General features: G+C 41.4%; 1 protein-coding gene across 1 annotated transcript in view; it reads left to right on the top strand.

Moving 5' to 3' along the window:
- ADAM12 (ADAM metallopeptidase domain 12) overlaps window positions 1-14,482 on the top strand; it is a 271,768-nt gene that overhangs the window by 172,574 nt on the left and 84,712 nt on the right. The window contains exons 10-11 of the mRNA XM_077350066.1: window positions 280-364; window positions 4,093-4,241. Coding sequence (XP_077206181.1) covers window positions 280-364; window positions 4,093-4,241 — 234 coding nt within the window. The remainder of the gene's footprint in view (window positions 1-279; window positions 365-4,092; window positions 4,242-14,482) is intronic.

The following is a 14,482-nucleotide window of genomic DNA, read 5'->3' as shown; positions in this document are numbered from 1 at the left end:
GGATCCAAGACTATGATGAAGGGCTTGTAAGGTGATAGCCAATATGAGGAATTAAACTCCTTGAGAACCAAGTCCGTGGAAACCAGGCATTAGGGTGGATTTTGTTCCCTCAGTAACTTTGTCTCTAAAAGTAGCCTTTTATTTCCCTCCATTCAGCCATGCATTTAGGTGGGATACCGTATAAGGATGAACTTGGGGATACCAGTGGATGGTGGAGGCTAAACCTTCAAAAGCTGCATGTCTTTATAACGTTTGTTCTTTTCTTCCATCATCCATCAGTGGAGTATATTTCCAAGGTACTACCATTGGCATGGCACCCATAATGAGCATGTGTACTGCTGAGCAGTCTGGGGGTATTGTCATGGTAAGTGCTTGTTAGAACCACATTGTTTTGTTTATGCACTGAAAAACAGTTTTCACATTTAGCATAAGCCAAGGCACCCAGCCTGTCTTCTAACCTTTTTGATTTCATGACAATGCTGAACATAGTTTTGATTCATTTTGTAGTCTCTGCGTGGATGAATTTGGGTCATGGCAGGATGGAAAGGTGCTTAAATGGACTCCGGGGAATGGTAGAGGACAGGAAGGCCTGGAGGATCATTGTCCATGGGGTTGCAATGGGTCGGACACGACTTCGCACCTAACAACAACAAGATAAGACAGTACTGGCTATCAGATAAATAGATGTGATGAAAAAAGACAAGCACCTTGTCATTTGCCACCCTTTCCCCCTTAATTTCCTGGAGCACACTAGATACAGGGCAGGGCAGCCAATCTGGAGCAGAAGTGAGATGAGGTCTGGGCACAACTGGAGCTGCATGGTTAGAGTCTAGGTTCCAGATCAAACACAGCATAGGTGATTTAGCAGCAGCAGCAGGTTCTTGGGCAAATCTAGAAATCAGAGTCAAAACACAGTCCATAGTTTCAGAGACAGGGTCAGTGATAGCCGGAGACACTCATCTTGCAGGTGGATTGCATCATCCTCACTGTCTGAATATAGGTGTCGTTGGGCTGCTAATTGTGCACTCTGCCTATGTGCTCAGGGCAAAACAAACATGCTGCATTTCACAAGTTGCTCTGTAAATGTGTCTGTGATGGTTTTCAATAGATGAAAAATGCTGCATGTGATGCCATCTTTTAGAGTAGCCAGATGATGAACTGTCAAGGCTCAAAAGAAGTCCCCCACCCCTCCACCTCCCACACATCCCCTCACCTGTTGGAGAGCCAAAGAAAAGGCTGAAGGGCTGACTCCCCTTTGCCAGTAGCCCCATACTTGAACTAGCAAAGGGTAAAGCAGGCCACTGCTGGTTCTTTCCTGGTTTCACCACACCCAGGCCACAAGGGAGAAGCCACCATGCTTCTTGCTGGTCACACTTGCCCCCAGACTGACAGGGTGAAGGCAGGTGCCACCATGCTCTTCCTCACTGTCCACTTCCTGTCTGGGCCAACATATGATAAAGCTTCATGTTGCTATACAGAAGTTCTACCATGCAGACTTCCCATATGGGTGGCCCTGCAGGACAACCATCCACCAGGATTTTGCACAGTCAAGTAAATGTCCAATTCACCCATGAACCATCCAGTTTTATCATCATGATGCATCATCATGAATCTGTTCTAATGTTCCGTTCAGCAGTCTCTAATCTGAGGCAGTAGATGGTATCCTGTTTGGTGATTGTGAAGCCTCCTGTTAAAACATTTGTCTAATGGAAAAATGTTTGAAAACCAAAGGAAGAATAAATTGTAAACTCAGGAATCTGGTCATTGTTTTTCTGCCATTTAGTTTTCTAATCAGCAATTTAAAATGTTTGTGTGCTCAGACAGTCTCTTCCGCAATGACACTGCACTCCCAGCCTAAAAGAAAAATCACTCTGGATGCTTCATCAGACAGTTCAGATATTCTAAGTTGACACAAACTAAAAATGCTGGCCTTTTAAAGCCAACTCACGCGTTGTTCTAGCCCAGCTGTGCTTTTATTTTATTCATGTTTCACTATTTCATTATTTATTAATTTATTTTATTCATGCTTTTATTTATTTGGGGGCTACATTGAATATAAATAATAAAAGTGACTGGAAACTTGAAATGTGGTTTAATGGCCCAGATGCCTTTTTAAAATATTCAGGATTTTAAGGGAGCCTTAAACTTGCTTACTGCAAATTCTCTCCTTTACTTGTGTTCACTGTTTTCAGATTTGATGATCATAGTTTCCTTCGTAACCTTTCTTTTCTTAGACCACATCATTAGAGTCAGTGTTAATTATAGCTACTGTTGTTTGCATATGTTTATAATTCAAAACTGGGAACAATGGAAGTGAATCACTTTAGACTAAGCTGTCTCAACCAGGGTTTCACAAAACTGTGGGGTTTCTTCAAAGCCCTGGAAGGCTTTCATGAATGGGTGGGAGTTAATTAACCTTAAATATATTTTTAAAATTTGCTAAACATTTATTGGGTGATATGACCATATATGGTCATGTTGATCTGCCCCCCCCCCCCCCCCGTGGCCAATGATGGGCCCAGAGGGGGTGGGAAGGGGACGGGCCCCAGGTGGACATGTACACAGCTATGCTTCCCGGCCATATTCTGCACCATCACACCACTTCTGGGGTTTCTTGAAGTCTGAAGAATATTTCAGGGGTTTCTCAATGGTAAAAAAGTTGAGAAAGGCTGCTTTAGATATTACAGATTTTGTGTTCAGTACTGCAATTTCAAAGTAAAGTGTTTTTGTTTTAACAGGTTAAAATTAGGGGTGTCTGAAATAGTGGTCCCTACAAAAATGGAAGCCTCTGTGGTTAATCTGTAAAGTAGGCTTACAAACATAGGCAGAGGAAGGATTCACCTTGGAGTTACTGTTAAGTCAGTAGTACTAATTTATACTGATGGGGACTTGGCAGCAAACACAGAGGTGTAATATTGCTTATTGTGTTGTGGAGGGGATGCCTTTTCACATTTCCAAGACAACAGGATGCCCTTACACTTTGCTGCAGGGGAAAATGCCCTCACAGTGCAGGTTAGGAAGAAGGGAATATTGTCCAGTTGTCATGACACTGCAATAATATATTACAGCACAGCATGAGAAGATCATCCAGTTGTCTTGACAACAAGAGAGAACTGTTTTTCTACCCAACTGTGACACTTCCCTCACTGAAGTGTCACCTGTTTCCCTGCTTCTCTTAATTCTCACAAACTATGTTGTCAGACGAACACACCAGAGCCACATTTTGTTAAAGTCAGCTATTCCTGAAACAGTTAACCTTATGTTTCAGCAAAAGCAATGAGAACACAGAAGAACTGCCGAGGACATGAAATATATAAAATAAAATGAATAAGACCAAACTTTTATTTTAAAAGCTGTATAGTTCTCAGTATGCAAAATAAAACTAACGTGACCCAATTAGGGATGGGCACAAACTGGTTCATGAGCCAAAATTCATCACACATTCGACCCAGCTCAGTGGAGGCACCTCCCACAAACATTTCCTGGACTTTTGTCCAGTCCTGGCCACTTAAACGTATCAGCTGAGCAGGGTGGTCCCCCATCAGCAGTTAGATTTAAATGGTTGCAAGCAATTTCAAGAGGAATTAAGTGAAGGAAAGGAGAAATCCAGGGGGGAATGAGGTGCTCTCCTGCAAGTTCTTGTGGGCTCCCCAGTGTGCATCCTGGCAGACGATGCTACACAGCTAGGTCTGGCCAAGCCCAGTGGCTACCAGGGGGAGGAAAGGGATGAAAGATGGAGAGGACAGATAAAGAGAGGTTGGCTGATGACTGGGAAAGAGAAGAAGAAGCAGGAAAAGGGAGAGTCTATAGGGGCTTTCAGGGAAGAGAAAGAGGAAATAGTGGGGGAGGGGAAAATGAGATCCCTGTGCAAGTCTTTTCAGGACCCCTGCTTGTAAGAAGATATTTCAGAGACTGTTGGCAAAGAGTAAGTTATTCAAGCAGACAGAAGGCATGGGTTGTTTTTTTACACCAATAATAACTGAACTACTCTGACATCCAATGAACTTGTACACATATTGTCGTATAAAGCTATAGTGGTTTGTCATTTGTACAGTGAGCTTTACTTTCTCCCTGACTGTGTTTATCTTTGAGGATCATTCAGACACCCCTTTGGGAGCAGCCGTAACTCTGGCTCATGAGCTGGGCCACAATTTTGGAATGAACCACGATACACTGGAAAGGGGTTGCACCTGCAAGGCATCTTCTGAAAAAGGAGGCTGCATCATGAACCCATCGACTGGGTAAGTATGAATGCATACTATCCTCTGTTTCTTTGAAAATGAGATTTTGCCACATCTCTGGTTTTGTTTTTATTTCAGGAAGCATTTAAGCAGAGGTTTACATCCTGTTATTGGAATTCATGTTTTTCATAGAAACTCAGTACAATTGACCCACACGAACAAAATCAGGAGCAGGAGGGAGAGAATCTTAAATTTCATGGGAGTTGTAATTCCCCACTCCCATGCTTTTTTCTGGAGGAAAATGCATGATGCTGAATCATCTTTAGAGCCTAGTCATCTGGAAAAAGGGGGGGGGAAAGAACTTGGCTGTTTCTATACAGATATTTGTGGGCATGTGGTAGATAGGAGAAAGTAGACCAGGAGAGGGATGTGTGTGTATGTGTGTGCACAATACCAGTTTTGACTGCTTTAAAGGAAGAGTTCTCTATATAAACTGTTCAGTGTAGTCCTAAGCAGAGTTACCGTATATACTTGCACATAAGCCGACCTGCACATAAGCTGAGGCACCTAATTTTACCACAGGATCTGGGCAAACTTATTGACTCTCATATAAATCAATGGTGCGAAATGCAGTAGTCACTGGTAAATTTACATTAATTCAGGCACCAGTATGTTAACTATTTTTGAATATTTAAAAGAAAAACAGTAAACTAGCTCTGTAAGTGCAAAAGAGAGCCAGCAAACCAGAGCAGAACAACAGTACCCAAAGTTGGCAACCTACTACAACAAGTGCAACAGCTGCCAAACCGGGAGAATGGACAACTCTAACTACAACCCCAGAACAAAACATTGAAAGAACTGTAAAAATCAGCTTTTAAAAGAAACACAACCCCAAGAATGAAAATAAAAAAAGAAAAGGCAAACAATGCTGCCCCCTCAGAAAAAAGAAGAAATCCCAAAGCACCCCCCAAAAGCCACCCCACCCCACCCACAGAAACCAAAAGAATAGTTTGCAAGAAATGAAGGCAAAAGGAAAACAAAGATGTCCCTTAGTCAAACCGTTGCTGTCCTAAAAGCAGCCAGAACAAGCTTCAGCTTGCAAGAGGTTTGCCAAAGCAATGTAACGATTAGCTGGCTGGGAGCAGGCTGTTATTTCAATTACCATATATACCCGCGTATAAGCCAAGGAACACTTTTTTCAGTGTGAATACTACGCTGAAAAACTTGGCTTATACACAAGTATATATGGTATACCTTTCTGAGGCCATTGAAAGTGGACTTGGAACGGTGTAACTGTACATCAGACTGAAGGACTGGCAACCCACCACTCTGACCAGTGGCAGGAATTTTTTTTTAAGAGCCGTTGGAACAATTGTGTGATGTCATTTCTGGGGGGAACTGAAAAGGATTGTTCCCCACCCCTCTAGGAATTGCTGGAAACACAATCATTACTGCAGAATATCTAGAGATGTCTGGAGAAGGTAGGATGTCCCTTCCAGGTTTTACCTGGAAAGGACATCACCGTGTTGCTGCCAGCTGTCCCTTGCCCCAGTCTCTCACTGGCAACCGTAGCTGCCTTCTTTTATCTTAGTGAGCACTGCAGTTGCTAAAACTGCTCTATTCCAATGCTCCGACTGCTATAAATACCCGGTTCCCATCTTTCTTTCACAGTCGATAGAGTTATGGCAGGTGGAATCAATTCTGAATGTGATTTGCTGGGTGGAGGGGCACTTTATCTCAGAAGCAAACATTGTGAAGAGCTGCTGTACCATGTTATTCAGGAAGGAAGTCTTTACTTCAGCTTTTAAAGATTTAAGCTACAGTCTTAGGTACACTGATTAGGAAGCTAATCTCTAATTCAGTAGGTTACTCTTCTGAGAAGACACGTTTAAGATTGCACTGTAAAGGAAACCACTGCCGTTGCTTTGCCAGGATAAGCATCCAAGATACACTGGCAAAATTATAAGAGGAAGACAGTGTGTTTCTGGGCGCACCTTTTGCTGACCGCTAATAAGAAATGAATCATAGGGAGGCTGTTTACAAAAGTCACAATTTTGTCAAAGATCTAAACATTTTAGTTATTGTATATTTCACCCCACTCATGGTAGACCTATTGGTGCACTGTTTCATGATGCTACATTGGTGAATCATGGACCATTTATGCACTGGAGGTTTCATGCCGGGCTGCAGGCTGGAGTTTTAGTCGTGGCCCCATGACTTCCTGCACCCACACAGGGGAGCATTTGGACTGGTGGACCTCATCTGCCCCCAATTTGTGCTCCTGCACAGGAGCTGGGTCAGTGAAGTTCCCAGTGCATAAACGGTCATGGTGTTAATAAATTTGCAATTTGGCACTTCCTATCTTGTTTTTTTCTTGTCCTGATTAGACAAGTGAATTCCTTTAGGAAAAGTAGTGAGAGGTTTACAATGGTGAAAAGGAAGTATTAATCAAAAATGTGACAGTTACTTTTCATTAAATGTAATATACTCATGATGAATACTTTGCTAAGATTTGTCTATTGGGTAGGCCTGTGTAAGTGAAGTTGAAATATTCACTGCCAGGTACTATTGAGCTGACAGTTGTAAATATATTTGTATATTTGAAGCCAACACAGGGACTTTCAGTTTTGCAACCTTTTTCTTCAGAAGAAGTATTTAATGCCAGTTTCTCCTGTTTTGCTGCTAATTACTGCATTTGAAGTTCTTACTGCATTTGAAGTTGTGAGGAGTTTTGTTTGCTGAAATTAGGTGCAGGGGTTGGTGAGTTTGGGTTCAAATGGGGTCTTGTTTTCCTTTGGTATTTTAACTGTTAACAGATTAATTTCACTTAGTGGATAGTTGTAATGGGTACCTAGCAATTAAAAAAATTACTGCATTTGTAACTTACACAGGTATCTATAAATGTAGATTCTTATAGCATGCAAACTAAGGCAACGTATTTGATTCATGTTGATTTGAGCTTCCTTGTCCTTATTATATTGTATTTATATTTCAACTTTTCTATATGTTATAGCTCTTATAAGAGGTTACATGTTTAATATTTAGAGGTAGTTGGATCCAGGAGTACCATTCTACATGTGGTTTTACACCTTGTATGAGTAAACTGAAACTAATAGGATATTCTGATTACTTAACAGTATCAGCACATGTGGAAACATGAGAACTTATATACAAGTAGCTGTAACTACCATGTGCATTCTTGACCAAAAATCTGGGGGAACACCCCTTGTTTCTCCTTTGCTCTTTGGATTCAACCCAATATGTTTTCTTGCTTGCACTGGGTATTCATTATATTTGTATGCATGTATGCAAGTCCCTATGAGCCTCTTGTGGCGCAGAGTGGTAAGGCAGCTGTCTGAAATCTTTGCCCATGAGGCTGGGAGTTCAATCCCAGCAGCCGGCTCAAGGTTGACTCAGCCTTCCATCCTTCCGAGGTCGGTAAAATGAGTACCCAGCTTGCTGGGGGGTAAACGGTAATGACTGGGGAAGGCACTGGCAAACCACCCTGTATTGAGTCTGCCATGAAAACGCTGGAGGGCGTCACCCCAAGGGTCAGACATGACTCGGTGCTTGCACAGGGGATACCTTTACCTTTACCTTTATGCAAGTCCCTACCTCTCTGGAGTTATTTTTGCTCGGAATTCTTTCTCTCTTTCTTTCATCCAGGAATTCATGAAAGCAGTCTTTAATTCATGGAAGGACTGTTTCTATTAGTGGAAAACTCCCTCTCTGAATGACTTTTTCCCTGAACAGAACGTTCTCTAACAATGGAAGTTAGCCTGAGCAGAGCCATAGAATGCTAGCGCCTCCCCCACCCATCAATAGATTTTCTCATTACTCTTTTCTGCCTTGTGACAATGATTGCTTCTCAGTCTGATAATGGAATAGTTTTATCCACTCTTCATTCCATTGTGTTCCTCTTTGGGTCAATGGGGTACTTTATATATGAAGTGTTCCTTCGTCCCTACTTCCCTATTGAGGTCCAGAGCAATATACCTGCGTTTTCTGGATCAATACCAGACTATGTTCTGCTTGTCTGTTCACACCAGGTATGTTTGATTTATAACAGGCTTTCCCACTAAAATATGAACTGTCCGCATTTATCTTTGTGTTTGAGACTATATTTATACACACACACACGTGTGTGTGAGTGTGGGTGTATACAATCCAGGGAGGTTTGCCAGATACATTTTTAAATGATTTTCTGTAAGTTACCAAGGATTTCATTACTCATTGACAGAAGTCTATTTTGAAAAAAAGAAAGTTAAAACACATTTTTACAGTACGTATTCTCCAAAACCATGGAAGAATAATGATTTATTTCAAACTGTAATTTTTTATTATGTGTTTCTGATGCCAGTCTAAAATCCTTTGTAATACAAATAGCCAGATATCTAATCAAGCCACAGGTAAACTTAATAGTCACTATTTGTTTTTTAAATATTTTTATTCAATAATTGTTAAATTTGATCCATTCTAATTATAACATTTAGAAAAATTTAATGATAAAAAGTTATAATTAAATGTTGCTTACTGTAACCATGGAGGGAAAACCTGAGCTCAATGGAGAAGAAGAGTTGGTTCTTATATGCCACTTTTCTCTACCCGAAGGAGGCTCAAAGCGGCTTACAGTTGCCTTCCCTTTCCTCTCCCCACAACAGACACCCTGTGGGGTGGGTGAGGCTGAGAGAGCCCTGATATCACTGCTCGGTCAGAACAGTTTTATCAGTGCCGTGGCGAGCCCAAAGTCACCCAGCTGGCTGCATGTGGGGAGTGCAAATTGAACCTGGCATGCTAGATTAGAAGTCCGCACTCCTAACCACTACACCAAACTGGATGTGGGGGAACCACAGAACTCATAACCTTGACCCCCCTGGGAGCCAAGGAAGACAGCCAGTCGCTACTGTGGACACTGCAGGAAGAGCTGCTCAGGGTTTGGTGGAAGTGAATAGTGTTTGTCAGCAAAGAGCTGAAACCAACACAGGAGGCAAAGGAAGCAGCTGTTCCCTCCATTGCCCTGGGGAGATAGACAATCGAAGAGGCTGAGAATAGAGCAACTTACCATGAGCATTGGAGAAGCTAACACCTCTTCCACTCAGTAAGCAGGAAGAAGAGGTCAGATAAGCCGCACAGTTGCCCCTCATTAGAAGAGGGCTCTCTCCCTATTGGTGGTACACCAATTGGAGTTAGTTGTCTGCATGCAATTTGAACTGATTGGCCCTTAGTGTTAGATTGCAATTTGAACTGATTGGCCCTCATTGGCAAAGTGAAGTTTGAACTGATTGGCCCTCATTTGAGGAGTGCTCTCCCTATTGGCAACACAGCCCCAAGGAGGTCCAATCAGATAGGGAGAGTTGGGTGCACATAATTTGAACTGATTGGCTTTTGTTGGCTGAATGTTCTCTCGCTACTGGTGGCACACACTCAGGGAGGGCCAATCAGATAGGGAATGAGTTGGCTGCATGCAACTTTAACTTTATAATGTTTAGTGATTATACACACACCAGTCAAATTTTAAAATAATCTACAAATTAAAAAGTAGCTGGGAAATAGAAACCTTCCAGTCTTCTTGGAGTCAATAGGAACTAGGTAATTAAACACTACTCACAGCTTCACAAGGATAATCTCTTTTTGAAGGATCCAGAGGAGAACCAAGTCCCCACTCCTCTCCCATCTCCTGGGGGAATTGTGGTGCACCTGTTTTGTGGCTTGTATGGCAGTGGAAATCAATGGTCTTGGTTTGCTTTGTCTTCTTTGTGTGTTCTAAACAGAGGCCCATGTGCTGTGAGTAAGTATATGGCTTTGCATAGTATTGGGGAGAAACAAGAACTAAGCCCCCCTTTGCTCTCCTCTTCTACTTATACCTGTTCCTCAAGCCAATCTTTAATTTAAACAGCCACACAGCATCTGGAAAAAGTCAGCCCAAATTACTCAGCAGGAGTGGAATTAAATGATACAGATGCTAAACATTTGTCTAGCAGCTCCAAGTTGCCTCCAGTCTCTTCTTTTTCTGACTGTATGTCATTTCATTCCCTTTCTATCCGCAGCCTTGACATGTTAATCTATAGATATCTGGAGGAAGGATGACGGTTAAAGGCATGGTTAAAGAGAGGAGTGTGATCATTACACATTTTAAAAATTCTGTGTTGAAGTATGAGGCTGGAAAAATTGCTTGGACAATTCTGTCACTTTAAAGAGGACAAAATTCAAGGGCTTAGTTTATTACATCAAATATTGTTTCATTAATTAGTGCCATTACATTTTGAAGTTTCTCTTTTAATTTCCGAAGAGTTCAATATTAAAATGTTTATTGGAAGTGGCTACAAGGTAGAAGCAATCTCTTAGGATCAGTGGAGAATCAACCATTCTTGGTTCAGTGTATGAATACATTTCCTGTAGATTTATTTCTCAGATGCAACTGGTAGGGTATGTAATTCTTCTATCAACAGTTTTAAGCCATCTTGTGCATTGCAGAAAACACTTATGATGTGATATTTTGTATATCTCAGAGGAGAGAAATAGATGATGCAGTCTTTCGACAACTCCTGACATTACAATATGTTATGAGGGAAAAAACATGATCACAACACAAGAGAGAGGCCTTTTTGATAAATGAGGTGCAATAGCAGCAAATAATAAGGATAAATTAGTTTTTGGAAGCTTTTATGTCATTACTAGTTTTGGCTGGATTTTAAGGATTTTGAAATGTTAACTTTGTGATGATGGCAAAGGGCCCAGTGTTATGCAGGGGATTTTAAAAGATTCCTGTGCCAAACAGGAATAGTATGAAAGGCAGCTACTGTTGAGTACTAGGGAGTGAGGAAGGGGCACTCAGAGGACAAGGAAAGTCTGGATAAACTTTTCATTGCCTAGTTTCTCTACAGTTACAAAATAGTACCAAGAAACACAAAATTGCCATCTGAAATTCTTGTTTTAAATACATTCCTTCAAGGGATTTATGAGGAAGACTTGACTTCCCTCAGTAGAAAACAAAGGACAAAAATGGAAGGGCAGGCTGCAGAAGCTGCTTTGCTGCCCAGAGGAAAATTAAAGAGGTTACCAGAAACCCCAATGCTGTTGTCTGTGCCAGAGAGGAAAGTCTGGAAAAAGTAAATTGAAGCCACATTTGGAACCTTAGAAAAATGCAGTGGAATCTTTAAGAGGGCAAATGGGAACTGTCTATCAGGTGGCAAAAGAACTGTATCAAAAGGTCTCTGACCTAAAGACTGACTGAAGCTGTACTATTTGCTGTCCTGCCCTGGGGATGACAGCGAATACTTCCCATATGTTAGAACAACAAAGCCTTAGCAGAAAATGGGGAGAAAGACAGTTGTGAAAATACATTGGTTAAAAATAGCAAAACAGAAGTCCCGGATGAAACAAAAGGGTCAAATATTTTGGGTCCGTCTCAAATTTCTTTTATATGTAAGCAAATGCAAAGCTTGTGCGGGGGCTATGATAATTTTCTCTGTATTTTTATTTTGTTTCGTTCAGAACAATAGACCCAACCAGGGCTGAACAGAGACATGTGCTTGTTATCTCACTACACACCTAATTTTCTGCCCCGGATTACAATATAGGATATAAAGACTCAAAGATCTTCATTCCAAATTGAATCAGACAAATGGAGTTTTGACTCTCAAAAACTTATACCCCCAAAATTGTGTTGGGTGTAAACTGCACGGGGCTTTTATTCCAACCCCAGATCGATTCAGTCCCTGCCCTCTACACAGAATGCGATTTCCGTTTGGATTTGGGGCGATTTTAATTTTCCTTCTGCAGCAAGAAGGATTGATCCGGAGTCACCCTACCTTTATTGTGCTTTATCTTGGAGTGCTGAAAATCCTGAATATATTCAGAAAATTGCATTGTTTTGAATCTGGACTCTCCTCCGTGGTAGAGGACCCGTGATTGGCTACAGGTGGTCATGTGACAAGCCTGACTTAAAGGAGAAGCCCCTAAGTTCTCTCAACTTCTGTCGGCCTTGGATTTTTTTGTGTGCCTTCTTCGTTCCCCCCCTCAAGAAAAGAAAAGATTTTTTTGCTCCCTCCTCTCACTTCTTGGATCCTCTCCCCCCCTTCAAGAAAACAAAGATAGAGTCTCCATTTGCCCGCCCCCTCTTCTGAGCCTCCCTAACCACGTGCAGAAGACTTTCCTGTTTCAATGGGGAGGGGGGGGGAAGAGGAAGACTCAAGTTCAAAGCGATCTGAATTCAACAGGATTGACAATGGAATAAAAAAAGTAAGTGCAGACTCTGGCTTGGTCACCAAGGTGCTACTGAACTTGGCTCTAACTGGTCAACACGGCTACCCACTGAAACAAGTATCAATTTTAGTGTGTGTGCTTCTAAATTAAATATAAAGCTACTAACCTGAAGCAACAAAAGTCCTAATGAGGGATGCCATATCCTTGTATATAATAAACAGGCATGTCATAAGTATAGATTCCTGTTTTATTGAAGTAGGAAATTGTTTTAATGTTGCCCTGCACTAACTCTCAATAGAGTCTGAGGCACTTGCTACAAGTTCAAGTCACAATGCTTATATATATATATATATATATATATATATATATATATATATATATATATATATATATATATATATATATATATATATATATATATATATAAATTCCCTTTCCCCAAAAGGCACAGAGCACTACAAACTTCAGTGGTAATTCATACAGCATACCATACATAGTCCATACAACTCATGCTTCTAAGAAGACCCAGGTTATGGAATAGAGTCTTGATTTCTTGTTGCATAGTTTGTTACCCATTTTTTGTAGCTTCTTCTGTGTTCCTGTGAGAGTTTTGCAGTGACAACTCAAAGATCATTTGGAGTCAACATCATCGAATTTAAAAGCACTGTACCATTTTCATTAGAAATACTGCCAGACTGAATTGTTTTCTGCTTTCCCTTTACCCTGAGCCAGCTTCCTTAATGGAACCTGCAACCATGTTTTATTTGGGAAGGTTTTTTTAATTACTGAAGTTTGATGGAGTGCACAGAATCAATGAAGTTACAGAGGACAAACCCAGGGCTTAACTGGCTCGATTTGTGTCAGTCATGGCAAGCCTGACTAGTAGTGTGTGCTCCATTTAGATTAACAGTGCAGAGAAGACAGCCTTCCACACTTTTCAATAAATAAAAGCATTGCACCATGCCTGGCGTTCAGCTGAACTGAAGATACTACTGGCAAATGTAGTTTCCTTTCTGACTATTCAGATAATTGCTTTTCTTCTTGACTCTCTTCTTTAAAAAAATCAGGTGTTAATAGTAGCACAAGTGTTTGATAATGATAGCCTGGTTTACCAATCCCATGCAGGTGTCAGATACATTATAATTTCCATCCTTTTTTCCAGTGGGTTCGAATGCCCTGCTGGTTCACAATAAAGCAAGCTTTATTTCCCATTTTTATCTCATAGCATTGCGTTTCTCTCCCCAGGGTGCTGAAAATCTGTCATGCTGAATCAGACAGAACCAAGACACTTATATTTCCATACTGAGTGAGAATTTTGGGTTTCAGCTTTCTTTTGACCTTGTTCAGCCAATCTGCTGTTCTCCTGAGAAAGAGACATAAGGATTTTTAAAGTAAGCCTTGCAAATAATTTCAGAGACATCATTAGCCCACAGGATTCTGTACTGCTCACAGAAACCTTTTTCCCCAAGAATCACATGGCCTAAGTTGGGTCTGAGGAGCCCTCCCACTACCATCTCCAGGTAGACACAGCCCTGATATCATTTCTCTTTTTGTTTGTTGGCCCTAGTGTTTGTTGCATTTTTGGCCCTCAAGGCAAAAGAGCTGTCTTCTTCTGTTGTGGGTTATGTATGTACAACTCAAGCATTTTACTTAAATTCAATTCTGAAGTGCTTTGACCCAGATAGCCCAAGCGAGCCTGATCTCTTTGGTTCTTGGATGCCAAACTGGGTTGGCTCTGCTCAGTATTTGGATGAGAGATCACCAACGAATACCTGGCTGATTACTAAGGATGGGCATAACCTGGCCCATGAACCTTAAAACATCATGAAAATCACTTGGGTCATGTTTCACATGTCAACTGTCATAGGATCCCAAGTGCACAAGCCTCCCCAGATCCTGCATGAGATTTTCCAAGGCTTGGTGGATTGTGGTTGGGTATGTCAGCGTTGGCAGACATGCTGGCACTGATCAATTGATCATCAAAGCAATGGAGGGGGATGTACTTCTGCAGTCATGGGAACATCAATAGTGGCCCTCCAAAGATCAATAGACAGTGTCTACAACCAATAAGAAAATTCCTGTTCTGCTCTATGGGA

Source organism: Paroedura picta, chromosome 8 (genome assembly GCF_049243985.1).
Source record: "Paroedura picta isolate Pp20150507F chromosome 8, Ppicta_v3.0, whole genome shotgun sequence".
In the NCBI taxonomy this organism is placed as follows: Eukaryota; Metazoa; Chordata; class Lepidosauria; order Squamata; family Gekkonidae; genus Paroedura; species Paroedura picta.
Note: the sequence above shows the minus strand (reverse complement) of the source record. Positions and strands in the feature narration are given on the sequence as shown.